The 24,492-nt window shown below is 41.0% G+C and overlaps 1 protein-coding gene across 17 annotated transcripts in view; it reads left to right on the top strand.

Moving 5' to 3' along the window:
- The first annotated feature begins 5,812 nt into the window (after window positions 1-5,812).
- The window catches only part of LOC139535283 (RNA-binding protein Musashi homolog 2), a 355,126-nt gene continuing 336,446 nt past the window's right edge, over window positions 5,813-24,492 (top strand). For 9 of the 17 annotated variants that reach the window (XR_011667097.1, XR_011667098.1, XM_071334689.1 and 6 more), the window contains exons 1-5: window positions 5,814-6,010; window positions 6,357-6,397; window positions 6,663-6,744; window positions 7,246-7,330; window positions 14,167-14,208. Coding sequence is in view for 15 of the 17 variants with exons in the window: in XM_071334689.1 (XP_071190790.1) it covers window positions 5,949-6,010; window positions 6,357-6,397; window positions 6,663-6,744; window positions 7,246-7,330; window positions 14,167-14,208 (312 nt within the window). In the remaining 2 variants the exon portion in view is untranslated. Of the gene's footprint in view, window positions 6,011-6,356; window positions 6,398-6,662; window positions 6,745-7,245; window positions 7,331-14,166; window positions 14,209-24,492 lie in introns of all 17 variants that reach the window. The other 8 variants (XM_071334639.1, XM_071334680.1, XM_071334664.1 and 5 more) reach the window with 3 other exon arrangements.

Here is a 24,492-nt window from a genome sequence, read left to right as displayed (position 1 = left end):
CGGAGGTCTCCTCTTTGGTCGTAACCACAGACTTGTGTTGTAAGATGTACAGTATAGCTACCGTCTGAAAATGTATTGGCTTCAATCAGGAAGTATTAAATTAAGGAATATTGTGTACATTTTGTTGGATGCTACACACATTTAGGATCCTTTTGTGTATTGACCTAAAGGTCCAATCTCTAAATATATGGTTCTGCAGAACATTTTTGCTTGGTCAGCCAATGCCTGATCCTCTCACTGAGTGTTTGTATCTTCTTTTGAAGGGAGAGCTTGAGTATTTTATTTTCTCTGATTTGTTATAAGTAGTTTTTGATGTAGAAGATAATTTACAAAAAAGGGGAATGGTGGAATGAGGAACAAGATTACGTAGTGAATCCAGTAGATGGCACCGAATGCTTAGTTTTTGCAATTCCTCTTAGTCAAGCACTAGGCAGGGAGTGTTAGGAATACAGAGAGAACCTGCTCTCTTGATAAGCACTCACATGTTTCAATCAATTCACAGATTCATCTGTAATGAATTAGCTTGTATGCATTTTGGTTTGACTGCTAAATGTTATATAAACTCTCCGTAATTAAAGTTCTAATCAAACATTGTTTACTTGAGGAAACTTGGGCTGTTTACACAGGCAGATCAATTCTGATATTGTTTTTCACTAATTGGTCTTTTGACCAATCAGATCAGCCTTTGAAAAAGGTCTGATGTGAAAAGGGATGATGTGATTGGTCAAAAGGCCAATTAGTGGAATAAAATATCTGAATAGGCCTGCTTGTAAACAGCCTTGGTAGGCCTATCATTCCAGGCAGCTGAAGACTTTGGGTAGTTCATCTGCCCAGGTGTTGCTGACGACTGCAAAATCTTACAATCCCTGGATAGGTATTTCAACTAACCACATGTTTTACCAGGCCTGGGCAATTCCAGTCCTCGGGGGGCCTGATTGGTGTCACTTTCCCCCCATCCCTAGTAAATACCTGATTTTAACTAATTGCATTTTTAACTGATTGTTGGAGTCAGGTGTGTTAGCTGGGGCAAAAGTGTGACACCAGTCATGCCCCCGAGGACTGGAGTTGCCCAGGCCTGTTATACTGTAGCATGTCAGTCGATGGTTGACGCGTGCAACGTCTGAGCAGGGGAACGCGACTATAATGTTATTTTCTAGCAAACTACTCATTCAGCTGAAATTAGAATGAAACACTTGTAGGACCAAATTAGAACCATTCTGATTGAATACTGTATACAGGAAATAATGTCTGTGAGGAAGGAAAACATAAAATATTTGTTTTAGCCACTTGTGCCTAGATTCATCCCCATCTTTGAATTTAACACAGTAAAATATTTGTTGTTTAAGATGCAGTATATCAGATGTGTTAGCTGCTTCTTTGCCTTTTCATCCTCGTGTTATATCCGAATTCTGCAACTCCTAGTCTTTCATTACCTTCTAACCAGGTTTTTTTTGTGTGATGTTCATTACTTTTTGTTTATATTTAAAGGGTTGTTTCACCCCAAATCCATTGTCATTTGAGTTGCAGCTGTATATAAATGTGAGAAGTCTATTATATACAAGTGGTAATTTATCATGAACTGCCAGATTTGTGAATTGGATTTTCTTCCCTTTTGTTCTATTCACTATAATTGACAGTGTCAGTGGTATAGACTGAAGAGAAGGGATGGTTGTTTCTTTCAACATGCATTTCAGTGCAGAGGTCAAGAGTTGTTTCAGCAAAGGCCTCTGATAATGCAGCAGCATGCACTCCTTGGTGTCTTTGATGAGACTAATTAAAGGAGTGTGGCATGGGAAAAAAAATAAAGAAGCTAATCGGAGGGCAGGACTTTGAGGAGCCTCATCCAAGACCCCCATTGATTAATGAAGTCACTGTCATTCTCCATTATCTTCGCTGCTCATAACACACTCACACACCAGCAGTGGAGAGCGATTGAAGGATTCGCAAATGTCGCCTCACGTTGATTCTCAACTCAAGTCAGCGCTGCACTCCGTGATGTTTTGATTTGAATGTGATTCAATTTATATTTTATATTACAATTCATTTCTTATTACATTTCTTAAACGATTAAAGGGATATTTTGGCAATGAGGCCCTTTATCTACTTCCCCAGAGTTAGATGAACTTGTGGATACCATTTTTGTCTCTGTGTCCAGTATGAAGGAAGTTAGAGGTAGTTTTGCGCCAGTGCCAGCTAGTGTTAGTGCTATGACTGGAAGTCTATGGATATCTGCTAGCGCTAGTTAGCAATTGCGTTAGTTAGCATCTTTCGAACTGCACACAGAGACATAAAAATGGTATCCACGAGTTCATAAGAAAAGTACATTTGTGATGGTTGAAACGGAATACCAAGGTTGCCTATTCATGGAAGAAACTATCCATGTATTTAGGGTTATCAATGACTTACAACATTATTGAATAGTATTTTCCAATGAACAATACTATTTTAATAGAGCGCTCTATTGTAGGCTTACATTACGCTATACTGCAAATAATTGTGCTGAATATTTCTGTGTAGTTGTGTGTGGGTGGCTATCCAACACGGGTGCAATTTTTTGCAATCAATCATGGAACCTAATGTGGGACACAGGTGTGCTAGGAATGAATAGGTGTATGGGGAGCTGCTGATGCTATATGTTTGGGTTTTCCTACGTGGTAAAGCTAAAAATAAATCCTCCAATCACAGGTATTGCTTTTTGACACAGTTTAGAATGTTTTGGTAAAAATAACTTTTGGTCTTAGGTACTTTTATGTCTCCCTGTATTTGGCATGACAGAATTTGCGTTCTTAAAAATGACAGCAAAAGAGCAATGGATTTATTCAGAATGAAAGCAATCACTACAAAATCTTCCCAACCAGTATTATGCCCCACTATTTATGCTATAAAATGACCTTTAATCTGAGATTGATGAATCACTGCTTTAATAAATACCAACATTAAGAATTGACATGCATGGCATCAAAAACATTGTGGCTGTTGCTGGGGAATACAGCAGGCCAGTGCCATGATTTTAACTAAATGTCATTACAATATGGCTTGAATATGTGAAGTCATTATAAAGGAGTAGACCTCAGCAGAGCCCCCTAACAGAACAGCAGAGCATCACACTGGCACTGCCTCTGACTGTCACTGAGATCTGTGCATCGATCTCGTCTGGCACTCATGGTTTGAGCTCTCGGTAGTACGACGAGGGACCGTGTGACAGCTGCAGCAGACAAGGAGGTCCCCAGCTGTCCTTTCACGCTCTTCTTCCCCTCTGCTCTCATCTCACACTATCATTTCTTCCTCCTCCTTCCATTTAAATCCCTAATGGCTCCCTGCGATCAGCATCCACAGGCCTGGTTATCCCTCTGCCATCCTTGAGTTACTGTGACATTTCTGTGTGTTGAATGCCATCTCTACAGAGCTGTGCGAGAACAGTGCTCATGTTGAATGCTTGTCAATGCTACAGTATGTTCAATATATGAACGCTCTCAGGACACAATGTTTCCTTGTCTCTAGGCTCAGCTATCTGGGTAGAGGGGTTGACTTTATTGAGCTAGTGTTCAATTTCTCAGCTTTAACCACATTTCCTCAATGAAAAACACATCAATAACCTCTGGGGAGGTTTTTGTGTGTATGGTTAGTTGTGCAACTGGAACATATGTTTCCTATTTCAATGGGGAACCGTGTCGTAAATGTTTTGAAGTGCAAATGCCTCACATTGATATGTTCAAGGCATGTAACAGATGTAGGATATAAAAAATGTAACCGTCCCTTAAATACTTTATCCGTTCATTAATCAAACAAAGAGGCCATTGTAATTGCAGGCAAATTCACATAGTTGTCCCTACTGTAGAATGCACAGGAGGCTGCTGAGGGGAGGACGGCTCATAATAATGTCCGGAGCGAATGGAATGGCATCAAACACATGGAAACCAAGTGTTTGATGCATTTGATACCATTCCACGTATTCCGCTCCAGCCATTACCACGAGCCCGTCCTCCCCAATTAAGGTGCCCCCAACCTCCTGTGGTAGAATTATATAATACAGTTTCCTCACTGTTGTCAACGGAGTTTCCATGCATTTTACATATTGTCTCGATAACCTTGATCACTAAAATACTATATTTTCCATTTACTCTTCAACATTGAACCAACCTTTGAAGGCGTGTATAGTTAATTACTAGGTAGGGATTTATTACATGAATATGCAGAGAGGAGGGGTATATCATTGTTGACTGCCGAAAGGGATCTCGGGTGCATCGGTCATGTTGTTTGAAGGCTGAATTGCATCTCCGACAGGCTCACTTAACACTAGTGGCTCCTCAGATTAAAGGGAATGCACCACCACTCCATAAACCTTGGCTTGGAGTGTTTTCATTTCAATGAATACAACAGCTGTCAGGATTACTGTGATAGATCCACATTGTGATGTTTACTTGCCTTGTGTGAAGTACTTTGTTGTATTTAGTTGTTTAGAGCTCAGCGAAACTGTGTGTGTGTGAGAGTGAGTGAGCGAGTGAGACACACGAAAGAGAGAATACGATACCGGAGTAAACATGAACATTTCAGTGTAATGTTGATTATTTCAAGTTGCTTTTTCCTATTTTCGAGTGGAGATTCATCCAAAAAGATGTGAAAATAAATTCCACCTACCAATGTTGAACCTGTCAAGGAATAAGAGCAGGTTCAACATTGGTTAGAATAACTTCATACGGTATACAATAATGTTTATTGTACAGAAAGGTTGACCTGTGTGGCTTGTGACCAACATTTAAACTAGCTCTCATAGATAAACCAGTTCAGTCAGTAATGACATCATTCTGCACCCAGTTCTAAGTGCCTTACAAGGGTTCTTCTCAAGTAAAAAGGAGACCAATTTGAGTGTGCGCACGCGTGCACGTCCGTGTGTCTTCCTCCCTCTGTCTCTGGCCGCAGTAAGGAAATAAACAGCAATCACTGTACCATGACTTGAAATCCACTGAGCATCCAGCTTTAATTGAGCTCTCACTTATGTTCAGATTTAATGGAAAACTAGGTCCGCTTCCCCCAGTTACTGAGTAATGAACATGCATATTCAGAGGCTACAATTAAATCCACCTCTTTTTTCTCTCCTTTTTCATCTTCAGGTGGACTACGTTTCTTGTACTATAGCATTTCAAAATGCAATATGGAATACAATGCTAAAATGTTCTTCTAAAATAGTATCTTATTAAAAGAGATGAAATGTGAGCGAACATGTTTCTTCAATCCATTTGAACACACAAAATATGCCCCATGCAAGTGTCCACATATAGTGCAGGCTAATACTGTAGGCCTACTTTAACCGGTCTCTGCCTGAGTTAAATATGAACATTCTACTGTACATGTTCATACAAACATAGAGAAAATATGAATGCATTTCTTTAGGATAAATAATGAAAATATTGCTGATATGAAGGCACAAACAATGTATTCACAATATATCAATATGACAGTTTACAATCTGTAATAACCAATAGGCCTATTCCACATGCAAATAGAACCTATTTTTGGTCTTTGACCATGAACTAACTTGGCCCATCATTAATCGTTTCTCTAATTGCATGTGCGCTCTGGAAGGAAATTACTCATTAAATAAAATGTTGCCATTAGGGCATGTAACATTTTTTTTGTATTGACATTGTTACTAATCACGGTGGTTACATTGTCATAGGAGCGTTATGACCAATAGGGGGTGTTTTTTTGTTTGTTTCATAGGCGGGTTTTCTGTTTTAACGTCAATTGGATTGGTTAGTTGACGAGCCCTCGCCCCGCCCAGTGAGGGCTAGGGAGAGCATGCCGAGGGAGGGAGCTAAACTGAGTTGATCCCACGTGTGACGATTCCGTTCCCGGCTCAGTAATATTCTCCTAGTCGGGCTGTGCATTGCTTTTGCAGTGTCTGTGTGTGTTTGTTACTGTAGTTACTGCCTATAGTTTGGTTAGCTATGGAAGGAGACGGGAGTCAAGTCACATCTGGAAGCCCAAATGATTCACAACATGACCCAGGGTAAGATGATAACAATTTCGACTTTCCTTTGTTTATTGTATTTTTCATCTGAGAATGTCTGAGAGAGGATTTAGCAAGAGTGCAGTGCTGGATTCAACTCGCAATGCGCACATACATCACCATTGGTCTTTCCTTCCGGATGCAGTTAGTAGCGATGAAGCTTCTGCTTTGCTTTGGAACATTACAGTAGCAAGTGTGGCCTTCCCCTTTTAATAAAATACAATATTGCTATCCAGCGATTTTTGTTGTCTCTCTCTACTCGTTAAGATCGCTTTTAGAAGTAGTTAGTCGTCAAAATGGCCGATCTGACATCTGTACTCACTTCTGCTATGTTTTCTTCTTACAGTAAAATGTTTATTGGTGGCCTCAGCTGGCAAACCTCACCAGGTGAGACAATTATTCCCTTACATTTCCCATGTTTCTTGTTTTGTTACAATAATTGATTGTGCATGCTGTGGTCGCGTTCTCTGTGTGTGCAGTAGGCTACTGTATGGGATATCTGGAGTCCCTCTGTTTGCGCGCAAGGTTATTTTAGATTTCCAATCATCTGAAGTCCTCTATTCGACCCCTATGTGTTTTTGAAATACACTGACAACAGTATGAGGACCATTTGTTATTGATTAATTATCCGACATATTTTCTCTGTTCACAGACAGCCTTAGAGACTATTTTAGCAAATTCGGAGAAATAAGAGAATGTATGGTGATGAGAGACCCCACGACAAAACGTTCCAGGTAAAAGGTTTTTACTTTTGCTTTCCAGTTGGTGAAATGCTATCCTACACTTGTGTAGTTTATGTGCCACATATTAACCCGGGCTGTTTGTCCCGCGTTGTGTTTGACACAGATAGATTAGCTCAAAAGATAGCTGCGGGTGAATGCAATTTGACATTGACTTTGGGACTGAATTGCAATGTTGGTGTAGTGTTTCCCCCCTCTCCTTTAAATCAATATAATATCAAATAACTTAAATATCAGTGCCCGCAATTACTATAGTAATCTACAATTTAGGTAGATATTATCTCTATCATTTTAATTAACAGTAGTTAATTGGGACAGTGTAAATAAATGTGTGTCCAGTAAAAACATTTAGCATGTTCATGATATTCTTGATAGGCTACCATATGTTAATACTCTGAGAGAAACAGTTGAGCTTATATTTCTATCTTCTCACGTAGTCTACATAAATAATGTGTGACCTAATTTGTTGTTTCTCTGTATTTCTTTGTTTTGCAGAGGATTTGGATTCGTTACGTTTGCAGATGCTGCCAGTGTAGACAAAGTCTTAGCTCAACCACACCACGAATTAGACTCAAAGACGGTATGTCTGTGTTTTGATGTCATTTGCAATGATATTTTACTGTCTGTGTTGCACGTTTTAAAATATGAATCATTGCCTTTATTCATTTCACTGTCATGCTTGAGATATGATACTGTAATTATACCGTAATATAAATTCCACATAGCAAAATAATACCACATTGAAACCAACAACAACTGCAGTACATCCATGTGTGGCGGGTGGCATCTCAGAATGCTCACATGCCATTTACCAGTCACTGGGTTGGCCCTCTTGGTAAAGAGCTATTGGTAAAATGATTTTTTTGATCAAAGCTGTAGATGTGGAATTAGCCCATGATATCACCGTGACCCCCTTCATGTAAACTATTGCGGTAAAACACCACTCAGGGGTGAATCACATATCTGCTCAATTTCCCTTCTCCTCTGAATGAATGAAGGTGACACGCCCCCTTTCCCATCTCCCAGTACCACTCCACATGTGCACATATCCCATGTCACTCAGATGGGCTTTCTCTCACATGCCTCCTCCATGCATATAACCTGTCAGATCGTACACATCACTCTGTTTGATGCATATCGCGTCAATGGAAGTGGGAAGTTACAAATGTGATTCTATTAAATACATATTGATGCCCAAAAGGTCCATTAATCCTGTAAAATATTTGGTATTTCATTACATCAAATGATATATACTTATGTATAAGTCTATTTGTAATATTACAAGTGTTGCTTCCAAGTTAAAGTCACAGTACATTGTCAAGTTTGTTAAAACCTATTTTCTGTCTTATAATGTCAACAAACCTGATGCTTCTCCTATCAGCTTACTTCATGTATTCTTCTATTAACAGGCACACACATACACACACACACACACACATACATACACACACACACACACACACACACACACACACACACACACACACACACACACACACACACACACACACACACACACACACACACACACACACACACACACACACACACACACATCCCCATTTATTCTGTTTTATCAAAAGCCTTGAACTATTGTGTCAATGTGGCAGTAGATAAGTAATTCATGGATGTCAGTAATTTTTGAAGTGCTGTCCGTGTAGTGGTGGATTAGACAGAGTTCAGCTGAGACCATAATTGTCTGCGATTTCTGCTCGGTGGGTGGTGATATCCAGTCATGCTCACACAGCTCTGGAGATGGAATAGTGCATACCGAAAAATAGATGCTTTGTTTGCAGCCTTCTGTGAAAGCCAAGTTCAGATGGGAGAGTATGTCTTTAAGATATATTTGGAAAGACAAACATATTGTACTTCAGCAGGCAGTGCACAATTACAGTGGAGCCGGGCTGAAAGCGGTGCTAGAACTTGTTGCACGGCTGTCCTCAGCTGATTGGCAAGTCACTGGAGGGTGCTTGTAAAAGCTTTCCGTTTTTATCTTGATACTTGAAAGCGAAAGAGGAGCGGGTTCATGTTTTGAATGTTATTAAAGGAAACCAGCATCTGTAAGCTGTAGTAGACAATCTTGGGTTGTGCAATGCATATAGCAGGGAGAAAGCCCCAGAGTGCTCTATTTAATATGTGATTATTACACACTCTATTACACACTCTATGACAGATGTTTCCTATTTAGAGCTCTGCGACATATAATAATATATGGCATACATATATGAATTAAATCATGATAAATAGCCTACACGCATGTGTTCTATATGTACTTCTGTATGTTACGTATAGTGTGGATATACTCTTTATACATCTATATTAGGGAGTTGAAGAACTATTTCTTTGTGATAATGAATAGCCTATGCTTTTGTAAGCTTAACACCCCTCAAGGTGTTATTGACAGCACTCATACCAATTGACTTTATTTTCTCTATAGAGATGAGAAGTGTCATCTGGTGTCTTTGCTTGGAGATGTGTCCTGTATCCACATGTCTTGCCATAACTGAACAAGGAATACGACTCAAAGATAAACAATTCTGCCTGACAAACTAACCGTTAGTAAGTAACAATTGAGTAGCTTGTAATTAGATATATTGTCAAATAAAACACTGGTATTAGTTCCGTTGAATTTACTGTTTTGATTTTTTTATAAAAAGTATAAATAAAGCTCTCGCCTTAATAAAGCCATTTGGTTTTCATTTTGTCCATACATTTTTTAATGAATACAATTTCATTTGAGTGAAGTAAACTATAATTGAAAAGACAGGTTACAGCTTTGTATATTATTGTATGTAGACAAATCTTGCAATCATGTTTAATGATTTATTTGTTTATTTTCTTCCACAACACTACGCATTTATTCATTACTTTTAGTTGCAGTTCCTTTACACGAAGGTGTGTTGTGTAAATAATAATGACATACGACATATTGAGAAGCGAGCAAGAAAAGCCCACGAAACTCATAAGGATTATAGTTCTAAAAGCACAATGATTTATCTGTTGAAGAGAGGGAGGATGTAATGTTCTCTGTATGAGCTGAGTTATTGAAGAACCTAAAGCATGGCCCTATTGATACTAAGCAATACTGAGATCAACATTTGATACTTCCTGATGTGACGCTGAGGCAAAAGAGGGCACTTTGCCAGTACGCAAAGGAAGTGACTCTTACATCACATAGACCTGAACCAGCAGTTTTCTGCCTTATATTCCATTAGTCATTCGGCAGAAGCGCTCGTGTAGCATGTATGTCACACGCTGTATATACTAACTACTGTGTTAAACAGTGCCTTGCAGTCTCTGATGCTGTATTGTACCAGGTGTCTCTTGCAAAAGAGATTTGATCTTTGTGAGACTAACCTGGACACGCAATACCCTACAAGTCTGAAGGTTTATATAACTTTAAATAAAATGTGAAAAATCTTTACGATTTTCTTCTCATCCAATGGTACAGTGATCTTAAACCAACAATATTGGATATTTTGTACAGCCTACTCCAGTTCCGAGCAGTATTACATTTTACATAGATATTCCTCCTTTGTTTTTTTTGTGGATGTTCTCTAGTGCTAATGGTCTCAGTGTGGAAGGAGGGTTACCCCGTGGAGAAAGATGTCAGTCAGAGACATGGACAATGAGCATAAGTATGCTTTCATAATGCACACACCATCATAAAGTGCCACAGCTATTGTTCAATCCCCCTGATAGCCTGGGTTGCTTTCTGTCCGGTTATGAAAACAGAGTGCTTTCAGACCGGTATGAATGTGAATGGAGACATATGGCCAAGGAGAGCTCGAGGCTTCAAAACACACATCGTAGCAAGTCGGAACATATTTTGAATGTTATATTTCATTTTATGTTATATCCCATCTGGAATAGTATAAGTTATCTTTTTACGTACAGTTATTTTAAAAAAGGATGACGAACTTGAATTTAATTCTTTATGTGAGGAGTTGTAGTTTTAGACTACTGCATCACAGTATCCATTATCAATGACCAGGTCAGGATTATTCAGTCTGGACTCCTGCCAGAGGAGATGTGTTATACTGCTAAATAAATCTTATTTTCTTCCAAAACAAAGGTAGCCTATTTTGTCCACAGATATTTTCAGCCATTATTGGATGACCTCTGGCCAACCCCTGTTTGCTGTTTTGATGTAGTAGTTTCAAAGGACAGAATGTCTCGTTGAGGTGAGGGGGATGAGGCCAGAAAGAGAGAGAAACAGAAGAAAGGGTTGTTGCAGCTCCTCTGGACAAATCTAAGCCTCCTCTGTCGGATATCAATTGAAAATAATGTCAGCTGTGAGCTCACCTCCACCATGCCACTTGTTGGTTCATGTCTAGCAGGTGCTTTGTCTTCAGTTGATCGTGTAAGCTATACCTGCCTTTTTCAGCCTTAGATTCAACAGATCCTCTAAGGGAATTTGTCTTCTCCTCAGACTTTTTTTATTTTTTATTTTTTACAGTATTCAGCATCTAAACAGGTAGTGCTTTTTTCATTGTCATCATTTGTTGCACTGATAATAAATTGAAATGAAACAACACAGACATCATTATTTTTACAACATAGCTTAAACAGCAGGGTAATGCAGGCTTCAGAATAGCCCATATGTGGGTAATCATTTGCTTGGGAACGATTTAACGTCCCCCCCCAAAAAAACTGTTTTGATGAGGGCATGCTAAATTGCCTCAAGTGAAATGATGAGGCTTCATTTGGGTATTTGTTGGCAGTGCATTTGACATTGGTAATAATACTTGTGTGTGTATGAAAACCACAGGGAGATTGACAGAAAGAAGCAGATGATTAATAATTATATATCAATGCTTCCTACATTGCTCTAAACACACATCAAAACAGTCAAGAAATCAAGCTTTTTGATAAACAATTTTTGTAGCTTTAAAAACCTATCTTAATCTTAAGCTGCCAGTATAGAGTGAGATCTGTTAAGAGAGAGAGTTTACCCAGAAGCTGCAATAATGTATGAAATCCTGTTGGAAGATCTGAACTAAGGATGTAAGCAATTGCCTTCTGCCTGGATCTTACACAATCGCACAGTGAGAAGCCCTCTGAGACCCTGCTGTAAAAAGCTGTAACAGAAGATAAGAGAAGAAAAAATGAGAAGGAATGTATTGCTTTTGGTTTGTTCTCTTTTATTAGTTTGACATACCTAGTTGGAAGATGTTGACTGTAGAGCTTGAGAAATAGCTATTTTTACACTTTGGGATATGATCCATTAGGAGACGGAGCTATCGATATGTATGCACTGTCATTTTTACCAGAATTGATACATTATTCTGCATTGATTGAAAAGACTATGCCCTTGTTGGTGGATTTGTTATCATTTCATGGATCTAGAAATGATCCCCTCATTGCAATGAGACTCAGTGATTTATATCCTACTGGTGGGGGGAAATAGTACCTCTCGAGATCAATTATTAACACAAAGAGCAAACTGCTATTCCTATGGAAGCGTGTAAATGGAATAACCTTTAGTTCCAGACATGCTTTAGTGTACTGTTGTAATGTGAAATATTAGGCCTATATTAAATGTAATTCCCACATAAACTTCCAATTTACATGAATACTTCAACAGAATGAAAACAATCTGTAGAATGTACCCCCCCCACCCCCCTCCCTTGGCAAACCTCTCAAAAGAACCATTCATTTCCTAGGCTGTGACCTAAATAAAGGTTTGCTTCTACCAGCTTTCTCAACAGATCCCATACTAAGTCATCATTACCTAACATAGCTACACTGGTAATCTGGACAAATGACTGGATTATCTGGCCATTTCAATAAACAAACTAAATGTGTGCATTGCTAATTATTTTAGTTGATTAGTAGTGATTGGATTATAGTTCTAAAATATTATAGTTCACTTAGTTGATTAGTAGTGATTGTATGCAGATTGTATGCAGAAAAATTCTTTGTCAAGTTCAAAATCCATTGTGGATTCGATTGACATGCTGCAACGCTAAACTGTACCACCTTCACTGCTACTCTATTTAAAAGTTGAACTGTAGCAGAAATGCATGTTGACGTCTTCAAATGAAAAAGTACTGTATGACAGAGAAAAAACTGACCCATATCCAGCTGAGTTGATATTCAGGGACTGGTGTGTAGGTTGGAAAGGTAAGACACCACCAAGTATGACGGCTTTGATATTTAACGCGTAGGCCTATAGTGTTGTTTTTGCACAAATAGGCCCAGCTCCGCTGTGTATTGGAGGTTGAATTGGTTATGCCTGAGGCTAATTGCTAAAACGAATCATTACATGGAATTCATTATGAGTAGGGTTGCCATACCCAGGTGTTATTGAATTCATCTCTCAAATTGACCTGATTTAGAAAGATGGCTAACAATCATAACGCAGCAAGAAAGAAATAGGACAGAGAAATATGTTCCTGCTTCGTTCTCATATGTTCCTCTTTCTCGTTTGACTACAAACACGTAACAGGTGAAATGAAAGCTACGTTTGGCTGATCTTCCCAGATGGTAACCGTTGTCTCTGTTTTCAACTGAATCATCAATTGCATTCATTGCATTCATTCATAGGAATATGTGATATTAGTGTTGTCTATTCGTAAGCCTATGAGATGTAGAGGGTTTGTAGGAGGACTATGTTTTTCCAGCTAATGTGACAGGTTCTCTTCCAGCACAGTTCACCACTTACTCCATCTTTTTGGCTTCTTTTTGTAAATTGAGAGAGAAATCTCAGGCCTACAACTCAGACAGACTTGATCTTTATGATGATGCTGTGGTTGATTACATACAACCTGTAGGTATGCAAGCCTTTAAAATCCTCACAGAGAAATATGCAGCAACGTAAAGGGTTTGCACTGCTGAACACAAAGTCATTTTCTGCAAGAGAACAATTTCCATCTGTTGCCGTTCCCCCTTCAATAGGTCTGCTTGGATGAGATTGTTTGAAACTTCTCTTTTAAGAGCCTGGTATTAAAGTCAGGAGAAGGCAGCATGACATTGATGCATGAAATAGTTTATTTTCATTCTGAATGCAAGATTGATAAGGCTGCAACCGCACGCCTCAATACCAGTTAAACAGAGGAAGAAAAACGTTTTTACGAGACGACAAGGCAAAGACAGAAACAGGTTGATCTGATGCACCTTCCTGCTTATTTCAGAATATCTGGAGTTATTGTCACAGGCCTCAGACTCCTATTTCCAACCCTGAAATAATAATTTCCTCCAAACTTTCCAAGGCACTGTTCCCATTTTGTGATCTCTCAGCATCTCTCAGCATCTCTCAGCATCAAAATGATGGCATGTATTTAGAAGTTTTAGGAATGTTGTTGTCACTTTGGAGAAACATTATCATTCTTTCTCTGTTGCTAAAATTGTCTGAATGTTGATGCACAATTTACAATTGTTTAACACATTCCTTTATGTTTCTATCTCTCACAGATTGATCCTAAGGTTGCCTTCCCCCGACGCGCTCAACCCAAGGTAAGAGCAAACCACCTCACTTACTGTTAGTGCTGCTAACTGACCAGTCAGACTCATTCTCTAAAGCGCTTGTCTTTATTAGCAACAGGACTCATTTCATTTAGGAAAAAGCACTCCAAAGGCACTTGTGCTATGAGCTTGGGAGCACTTCCAGCACAGTTCAATGTGTTTCTAGACTAATCATAGTATGATGACTATTTGTGAGTTTATAATTACATAGAAGAAGAGATGATTATGCTTGTGTTACTATTAAGGAGAAAAACATGGTCAGCAGTCTCCTTTGGAGACTTCCCCTATGCTGATCCCAATTTGACCAAAACCAAGCAATTATAATAGAGAGGTGATATTTGACATGGAGGTAACTCGTTAATGATGAGAGTATCATCTTTCATAATGGCTTAATCCTGGCTCGGTCACTGGTCGTTTGCGTGTGCTACACACACACTCTGTTTGAGGAGGTGGTGTTGGTAATCATGGTGTAGCTGCAGTGTTGAGAAGTGTCTTCTTTATCCCCTCTGACAGGCGTTGGGGTAGAGGGGAGCGCCTTTAGGCCAATGTAGTGCTCCTCACATCAGACCTTTTAGACCTGAAATGGGTGGAGATCGATAAGGGATTTTTCTCCTTCCCACCGGCTCACAGGGAGGTGTTGTTACTGAGCGGTTCTGGTTTCAAATGGGGAATTGGCAGTGAAAGCTTTCAAAGCCAGAGCACATGGTGTGTTAAGGGTATGGGCATATGGTTGAGAAACTACCAGCAGTCCTTTTTTTCACTCCCTCGTTTGCCTATTTGTCGCTTTAACCTTTTCTCTTCCTTGGCTTGTCCCTGAACATCTAAAACACATCAAAAACAACCAACCAATATGTTTTGCCTTCAGATTTTGGGATTTCAGTTAAAAGGAAAGCAACCTCCTCACTGGAAGGCATAGGTGTTGTGCTTATTATTTTATACATTTCACGACAATATGCTCTGTTTAGCTGGGACCAACATGTAAGAGAACAGAATCACTCAGAAATACATTATTTTTTTCACAACCTTATAAACATCCAGTGTCATTCTCCTGCTCTTGTTATATCAATGTAAGAAAACAATGACACCTCAACAGAATTGGTACAGTAGTACAGAAGAACCTGTCGTTGAGGTGTTTTAGTCAGGCTGTAGGGCAAGCTCATTAGAGGAGAAAGAGGTTTTTATTTGTAGTATTAAGAGAATGTGGATTTCAAAGGATCTCAGAGCAATAGGATTAAGGCAGATATATTAGCATGGCATGGCTTTCTCCTTCATGTTCAATTGATTTAAGGCCTTTATAAGCAGTCTGGGTCTGAGGTTGCCATTTAGAAAACACTCTGTTTTTGAATATGTCATTGTTTCTTCCTCCTCCTCTTCAGCCTTGCTGCTTGTTGCTGTTGTTTAAGAGGCCTGTCCCCAGTGAGAGATGGGGTTCATTGGGGCAGCTGCTAGGGCAGGCTGCAGGTGCAACCGTGGCGCTGGTTTGGGGAACAAAAATGTTAAGAGACCTATCGGCTTTGGTTTCCTCATGGGCTCATACCTCACTCTACCCTCCATCTATCATGCACTGTAGCATACTTTGTTAACAGTACTGTGTTACTGTGTCTTAGGGATTGTACATTTTGAAGAGAAGGTCTTACATAGCCTACTTTAACATGCGTCTACCCAGGTACTTCCGACATTGGTCTTAGTGCTGCCATCATAATTCAGCCAGTTTCCTATATCCAAGTTTCCAATACCATTCAATGTATGAATCTAGGGGATCCAATTATGTTAGAATCGTCCTACCTGGCCTCATAGGGATCTGCTCTTGTCTTGTGCCTATAGATCTGCCGGACTGTGTAGCCCCTATATTAATTGAGCAGCGACGGGTCTAAATCGTTGACGCCACTCCAAAAAATATGATCATAAAAAAAGTCTATGCTTTTCGGGATGGTAAACCATTTTCAGTGTAAACTTAAATGACTAAAACCAGGTATAAAGTATATGGAAAAGATAAATTAGCTATGTATTCATATGATCCTCGTTGAGAACTAACAACGACCAAAATAAAAACTAGACAGTCAGGGAGAATCTAAAATTAACGTTATGGCATGGGGCCACCATAGATTTTTAAAATAATCTTTGAGTCACTCAGATAGGATAAGAACACCGAATAAGCCATGGCCAAATGTGTTGAATTGCAGGAAATTAGAAGTTGAATAACAAAGTGTGAGGGATGGGCCTGGAGAAATGTAACCTCTCTCAAATTTATAGACAGAGCAATGGATGGAAGTTTTTAATGAAGTACAAGGTGACGCTGTGTGACCATCCATGATATCAAAATGATAGTTTTAACCATGTTATGAGGCTATACACTGTTTGTTTACATTTGCATTGTTTACAAACATTGGTGTAAAACAAACTTATATTTTGGGTTCTGATAAGTTATATTCTTCAAGAATCAATTAATACAGATAATTAATTTACAAGTCCAAAAATGGACGTAGCAACTGCTGATTGCCTCTTTAAAACAGACATTATTCTCTCAGCCCCATGACAAAATGTGTCGAATTGCAGGAAATTGCTTTAACCCCCCCATGGAAAACTTGGATCTGTACAGTGTGATGTCTGTGTGAGGTGAATGGAGGAGTACAGGTGCTGTTTCTCTCTTCTCCTCCTTTGTGGAGCTGTTGTCTTTGTGTTTTTACAGGAACATGAAAACTGTGGGCTGATGTCTGCCTGCTGTGTTTAGAAACCAAAGTGATAGTTGCTGCCCACATCACTAGAGATTGGTTTCTCAGCTGCTCGTTTCGTTACCGATACCGTTGCTGCCACTGCTGTTGTTGTTTTCGCACGGCGGAATCACAGACAATCATAGCGCGTCCCAACATGATTTTAATTGCCGGTGGGACTGCGGCCACTTTGCTGGGAGATGAGCTCTGATGACTTGTTATGGAAATGAAAGGAAGGAGCTGGGCCACTCAGAGAAGGCGAGCAGCGCAGCTTAAATAACCCCTTCCTGCCCGCCCGGCTATCTCACCAGCGGCTGTTTGCCTCATTAGGCTTCACTAGCAGCCACTAGTCGCCACATCAATGGCAGTCACTGGACTACACTGATGAGATGAGCCTCTCTGTAGTGTACACAAATAGATATGTTCTGGATGTATTGAACAGTGGGAGCTAGACTCTGAATGAACTTAAAAGGAGAAATACTGTTTACTTGGCTTGACAATCACAAAGTTTTCAGAGTTTTATTTGGTGCTGCATTAAAGTATATGTAGATTTTAATAAGGGAGACGGAGTAACCTTCAAATGTTGTCTGCAGCTAACTAAGCGTACCGTAGTAGGCCTGAGTGGAAATAGATCTGGGTTATCAGTCATAAATACCATCAAAGCAGTGGCCCAGATTTCCCTGTGTGTGTCAGCTGTGTGCTCTGCCTGCCTCTCTCGCTCCCTACTGCTGAGGGACTGCTGCTGCTGGTAGTGTAGAGGGTAGGGGGAGGCATGGCTGGAGTTGATACTCTCTGGAAGGGCTAGAATATATTCACTCTAACACCCCATTCTCCCTCTTCCTCGTCTGGTACTGGTCCCACACCTCTTTCTCTTTCTTTATTTTCTTGTTGTGTGCTTCATTTTTTGAGCTGGAGAAAAGCTCCCAGGTGTCCCATAGTGCTGGAGCTGGGGACAAATGTGTTGCTGAGGGAGAAAACTACTCGCCAAGTTTTTAATGAAGTACAAGGTGACGCTGTGTGAAGTACAGACAGAACCCCCCACTCCCCTAACATACATACATACCCCCCACTCCCCTAACATACATACCCCCCACTCCCCTAACATACATACATACCCCCCACTCCCCTAACATACATACATACCCCCCACTCCCCTAACATACATACATACCCCCCACTCCCCTAACATACATACATACCCCCCACTCCCCTAACATACATACATACATACATACCCCCCACTCCCCTAACATACATACATACCCCCCACTCCCCTAACATACATACATACCCCCCACTCCCCTAACATATAGACACACATGTTATGTTCATCTATCCTCGGGGGGGACCTCAAATGTATTTCAGTTCAAAATCTTACTTTCCCTCACCCTTACAATAACCCTTACCCTAACCTTAACCCGTAACCCAAACCCTAAACCTAACTCCTAACCCTAACCACTAACCCCTTCCCTAACCCCTAAGCTTAAAATAATATTTGTCCTCATGGGGAAATCACGAGGGAGAATATTCCTTGTTTACTATCCTTGTGGGGACTTTGGGGGATTTTAGGTCCCCACAAGGATAGAAGAATCAACCCCCCCCCCACACACACACACACATGCATGCACACACACACACACACACACACACACACACACACACACACACACACACACACACACACACACACACACACACACTACACACACACACACACACACACACATCACATCACATTTTGTTGTGTTACAAATTGGGATTAATATATATCTATTTTTTTACGATCTACACAAAGTACTCGGTAATGTCAAAGTGGAAGAAAAATTCAAACATTTACGATGAATGAAAAATAAAAGGATAATATATCTTGATTAAATAAGTAATCATCCCCCTGAGTCAATACATGTTAGAATCATCTTTGGCATTGATTCCAGCTGTAAGTGTTTCTGGGTAAGTCTCTAATAGCTTGGCACACATGGATTGTACAATATTTGTCCATTATTATTTTTTAAACTCTTCAAACTCTGTCAAGTTGGTTGTTGATCATTGCTAGACAGACATTTCCAGGTCTTGCCATATATTTTCAAGCAGATTTAAGTCAAAACTGTAACTCGCCACTCAGGAACATTCAATGTTGTCTTGGTAAGAAACTCCAGTGTATATTTGGCCTTGTGTTTTACATTATTGTCCTGCTGAAAGGTGAATTTGTCTCCCACTGTCTGGTGGAAAGTAGACTGAACCATGTTTTCCTCTGGGACTTTGCCTTTGCTTAGCGCTATTATTTTTATCCTAAAACAACTCCCTAGTCCTACCGATGACGAGCATACCCATAACATAATGCAGACATCACCATGCTTGAAAATATGAAGAGTGGCACTCAGTGATGTGTTTTGTTCGATTTGCCCCAAACATAATGTATAAAAAAAATAAACAGTTTTACTTTTAGTGCCTTATTGCAAACAGGATGCATGTTTTGGAGAAAAAAAAATTCTGAACAGACTTTCTTCTTTTCACTGTCATTTAGGTTAGTATTGTGGAGTAACTACAATGTTGTTGATCCATCCTCAGTTTTCTCCTATCACAGCCATTAAACCCTGTGACTGTTTTAAAGTCAACATTGACCTCATGATGAAATCCCTGAGCGGTTTCCTTCCTCTCCGACAACTGAGTTAGGAAGGACACCTTTATCTTTGTAATGACTGAGGGTATTGATGCACCTTCCAAAGCGTAATTATGTCACGCCCTGATCAGTTTCACCTGTCCTTGTGCTTGTCTCCACCCCCTCCAGGTGTCGCCCATCTTCCCTTTTATCCCCTGGGTACTTATACCTGTGTTCTCTGTTTTTCTGTTGCCAGTTCGTCTTGTTTGTCAAGTCAACCAGCGTTTTGTTTCTCAGCTCCTGCTTTTCTCCTGTCTCTCTTTTCTCGTCCTCCTGGTTTTGACCATTGCCTGTCCTTACTCTGAGCCCGCCCGCCTGCCTGACCACACTGCCTGTCCCTGAGCCTGCCTGTCATCCTGTACCTTTGCCCCTACTCTGGATTATCGACCCCTGCCTGCCTTGACCTGTCGTTTGCCTGCCCCTGTTACTGTAATAAACACTGTTACTTCAACACAGTCTGCATTTGGGTCTTACCTGAAACGTGACGAATTAATAACTTCACCATGCGCAAAGGGATATTTAGTGTCTGTTTTTTTTATTTGTACCCATCTACCAATATGTGCCCTTCTTTGCGAGGCATTGGAAAACCACCCTGGTCTTTGTGGTTGAATTTGTCGTTGAAATTCACTACTCGACTGAGGGACCTTACAGATAATTGTATGTTTGGGGTAGAGAGATGAGGTAGTCATTCAAAAATCATGTTAACCACTAGTCCATGAAAATTATTGTGATTATGCAAATTTGACGCCTGAACTTTTTCAGGCTTGCCATGATAAAGAGGTTGAATACTTATTGACTCAAGACATTTCAGCTTTTCATATTTTATTAATTTATAAACATGTATAAAAACGAAATTCCACTTTGACATTGACATTGTGGGGTATTGTGTGTAGATCAGTGGCACAACATGTCAATTTAAATTCAGGCTGTAACAACAAAATGTGGAAAAAGTCAAGGGGTGTGAATACTTTCTAAAGGTGCTTTTCTCTTTCTCCCTCTGTCTCTCACCCCTCCTTCCATCTCCTCCGCTTTGTTCACTCTTCACAGCCTCTCAGAACCTGGTGAATCCGCTGTTACGCCTCACTCAGTTATGTTGTTTGTCTTTAGGTGATTATTTCAGTATCATCATCTACATCATCTCAGAATGATTTTCATTTCAACTGACACAGCTGACTGCTGGGAATATGAAACCATGGCTGCCAGCTACTCTAAATGTCCATATGAGTTTATTAAAAGAACTAGATTCCCTGTTCAAACTCAGTCGTGCACCACTGCCAGAGTTTGAAAGAATATTGAAGGACAAAAGTATTTTATATATAACATAATACTTTTTATAAACTGGGTGGTTCGAGCCCTGAATGCTGATTGGCTGAAAGCCGTGGTATATCAGACTGTATACTGTACCACGGGTATGACGAAAATGTATTTTTACTGCTTTAATTACGTTAGTAACCAGTTTATAATAGCAATAAGGCACCTCAGGGGTTTGTGGTATATGGCCAATATACCACAGCTAAGGGCTGTGTCCAGGAAATCCGCGTTGCGTCTTGTCTAAGAACAGACCTTAGCCGTGGTATATTGGCCATACACCACACCCCCTCTGGCCTTATTGCTTAAATATAGAACAGAATACTTAATATAGCACATATCTCTATGTACAGTATATCTCTATCTTACGTGTTTTCACATTGGATGATAGTAGGTCATCTTTCCATTTCTCTGAGACTGGAGACAAGCATTCACAGACAGAAACACAACCTCACTATTTCTAATGGAAAACATACCCTATGTGTGTTTCTGTTTTCCCTCAAAATGAATGCACTTCTGAAATGGGTTTTTACAACTGACAGGAAGTGCATTGACTTTTCACTGAAAACAAGAAACAATCCGATAGCTGGCAAAGTTAACTTGGATCAGGGTGAGGGAAAAGTCGATCAATCAGTGTTCCGTTGATGGGATTTCTTTATCGTCACCTCCCTCTCACCTCCTGGCGAAAAAGGTTTGTAGCCGACACAAACAAACCGTCCAGATGGAGGGAGACACAGAGAGGTGTTTTCTCCCTGTGGTAATGGATGTGGTAGAGTGTCAGGAGATGTGTTTAAATCCCTGACCCTACTCTGTTCCAGCTTTGAACGGCCTCAATAAACTGGTCCAGACAAGAATGAGGCCAAAGCCCAGGCATATGAATGACTGTTTGTTGAATGGTCAGACAGAAAGACATTCAGAAGAGACTCAGTCTGTCAAAGCACTTCTTAGTAATTGATACTGTTTTCTCTTCTACACATTGTCATTATACAATGTATCATGTCTGTGTGTGTCTGTCTGTCTGTGTGTGTGTGTGTGTGTGTGTGTGTGTGTGTGTGTGTGTGTGTGTGTGTGTGTGTGTGTGTGTGTGTGTGTGTGTGTGTGTGTGTGTGTGTGTGTGTGTGTGAGAGCATACATTGTTAGTCTTAATTAACAATATGCTTGTCTTTGTGTTTAGCCTATGTGTGCCATACAGTAATATGCATGTTCTCTCTGTCATGCCTGTGACTGTGCTGCTGGCTCCTGAGTGCTGGCCCCTCTCCCCTCCTCTCTTCTCCCTGGTCTCTTTGCTGTGGGTCGAGGGTAATTAGGTTTGGTGGGGGGTTCAGGGCCGTGTTCTGTACTTATCAATGGCAGCAGGCAGGCAGTGGACAGCAGGGAGGGAAGGAGGGCAGGGAGGACAGAGGGCTGCTGGAGCCTGGCCCTGCTAAACCTGATGCTGACTGACAGTAATGAGGAGACCCAGGCCAGCCAGCCAGGAGGGAGGGCTACGTCCCCCTCCACCCAACTCAACCCCCTCATCACGACTAACACAGCTCCTATCAGATCCCCCTTTTTATATGACAAATGCACGCACACATTGAAGGAGCAGCCCCACCCCACCACAACCTTTCCCCAACTCCATTCACCTGCCTAGGAAAATATTAAACTCTGACCGAATGGTAGATTTGCGCTTTTAGTTAATCTACACTTAGATTTCAGATGATGGCAAAACTACATGTTATGACACCGCTGACACATAGTTATAACCTTGCTGTTCTGCAGTGTGTTATTTTTGCCCTCAAGTTGCCTCTGAATTACGCAGAGCAGGCCCCAGCGTCACAGTCTCGTACAGCATTATGGGAGATGGAGTGGGGGGTAGATTAGTTCCAGTGTCGGGAACAGACAGGAGGAGCCAGATGGAATCTGGGAGCTGAGACAGCGTTCTGTTCTGCAGTGAGGAGAGTAGCCTACCGGGACAGGGACAGGCCAGAGCTCACCCAGTCTGTCTCTGGCCAGAGAGCACCACATTCCTGGAGGCCTGAACCCGCTGTGGCCTCTCCCTGTCCTGGCACGGAGCCTCTGGCCTGGGGCACGGGACGGTCAGGGGAGGGCATGAGGGGCCATGCACTCTCTGCTTCTGACACACAGCAATAAACAATCTCACAGACGCAACAAACAAGTAGATATTTGTCATCCCCTGTCTTGGGCTTGACTTTTGTTATGATCGTTTTTGAGAGGGGGGTGGATGGGTATTTGTCACACCTGATGACTAGGCACAGCTGTGCCGCCAGTAATTATCAATTTTCTGCTACACTTGTCTCAAGAAGTGATTTAAGTCCTTCGTAGAGAGAAATCTCTACTGCTCCAATCCTACCCAGACACACAACACTGCTCCCCACGACCATTTAAAATAAATGCAGCATTAAAGTTGTGAAGTAAAGGCTAGGACTGTATTTCTAATCCAGAATGCATTAGAGAAGATTTGAATAATCTTAAAAAGGCCTAGCGGTATGGTCTGCCTAGCATGTTTTCTCTGCAGTGACCTTCATGTCTGACCTTGACTCTTTATCTCTTTCCATTTGTATTCCAAGTGGTTTCCCCTCATGTAAATAAGAAATACCACACCATAGGACTTCAGCTAAACAATGTTTGGGGCGTAGTGTTAGTCAGAGATAAATGGATTTTCCTCTGGTTTCTGGCTGATCTAATGCTGAGTGCCTGCCAGACCTATTAGAGCTCCTTTGGAAGAGTGGACAATTATCTCAGTTTGCCCATGTGTTCACTCTCCAAGCTTCTGTAGCTGTGGCTGTGGCTGTAGCTGTGGCTGTAGCTGTGGCTGTAGCTGTGGCTGTGGCTGTAGCTGTTACTGTAGCTATGGCTGTAGCTGTGGCTGTAGCTGTGGCTGTGGCTGTAGCTGTTACTGTAGCTATAGCTGTAGATATGACTGTGGCTGTAGCTGTGGTTGTAGATATGACTGTAGCTGTGGTTGTAGATATGACTGTGTCTGTGGCTGTCGCTGTGGCTGTGGCTGTAGCTGTTACTGTAGCTATGGCTGTAGATATGACTGTGGCTGTAGCTGTGGTTGTAGATATGACTGTAGCTGTGGCTGTGGCTGTAGCTGTAGCTATGGCTGTAGATATGACTGTGGCTGTAGCTGTAGCTGTAGCTATGGCTGTATATATGACTGTGGCTGTAGCTGTGGCTGTAGCTATGACTGTAGCTGTGGCTGTGGCTGTAGCTGTAGCTAGGGCTGTAGATATGACTGTGGCTGTGGCTGTGGCTGTAGCTGTAGATATGACTGTAGCTGTGGCTATAGCTGTGGCTGTAGATATGCCTGTAGCTGTGGCTGTAGCTGTGGCTGTAGCTATGACTGTAGCTGTGGCTGTGGCTGTAGCTGTAGCTAGGGCTGTAGATATGACTGTGGCTGTGGCTGTAGCTGTAGCTAGGGCTGTAGATATGACTGTGGCTGTGGCTGTAGCTGTAGCTATGGCTGTAGATATGACTGTGGCTATAGCTGTGGCTGTAGATATGACTGTAGCTGTGGCTATAGCTGTGGCTGTAGATATGCCTGTAGCTGTGGCTATAGCTGTGGTTGTAGATATGACTGTAGCTGTGGCT

Source organism: Salvelinus alpinus, chromosome 1 (genome assembly GCF_045679555.1).
Source record: "Salvelinus alpinus chromosome 1, SLU_Salpinus.1, whole genome shotgun sequence".
In the NCBI taxonomy this organism is placed as follows: domain Eukaryota; kingdom Metazoa; phylum Chordata; class Actinopteri; order Salmoniformes; family Salmonidae; genus Salvelinus; species Salvelinus alpinus.
Note: the sequence above shows the minus strand (reverse complement) of the source record. Positions and strands in the feature narration are given on the sequence as shown.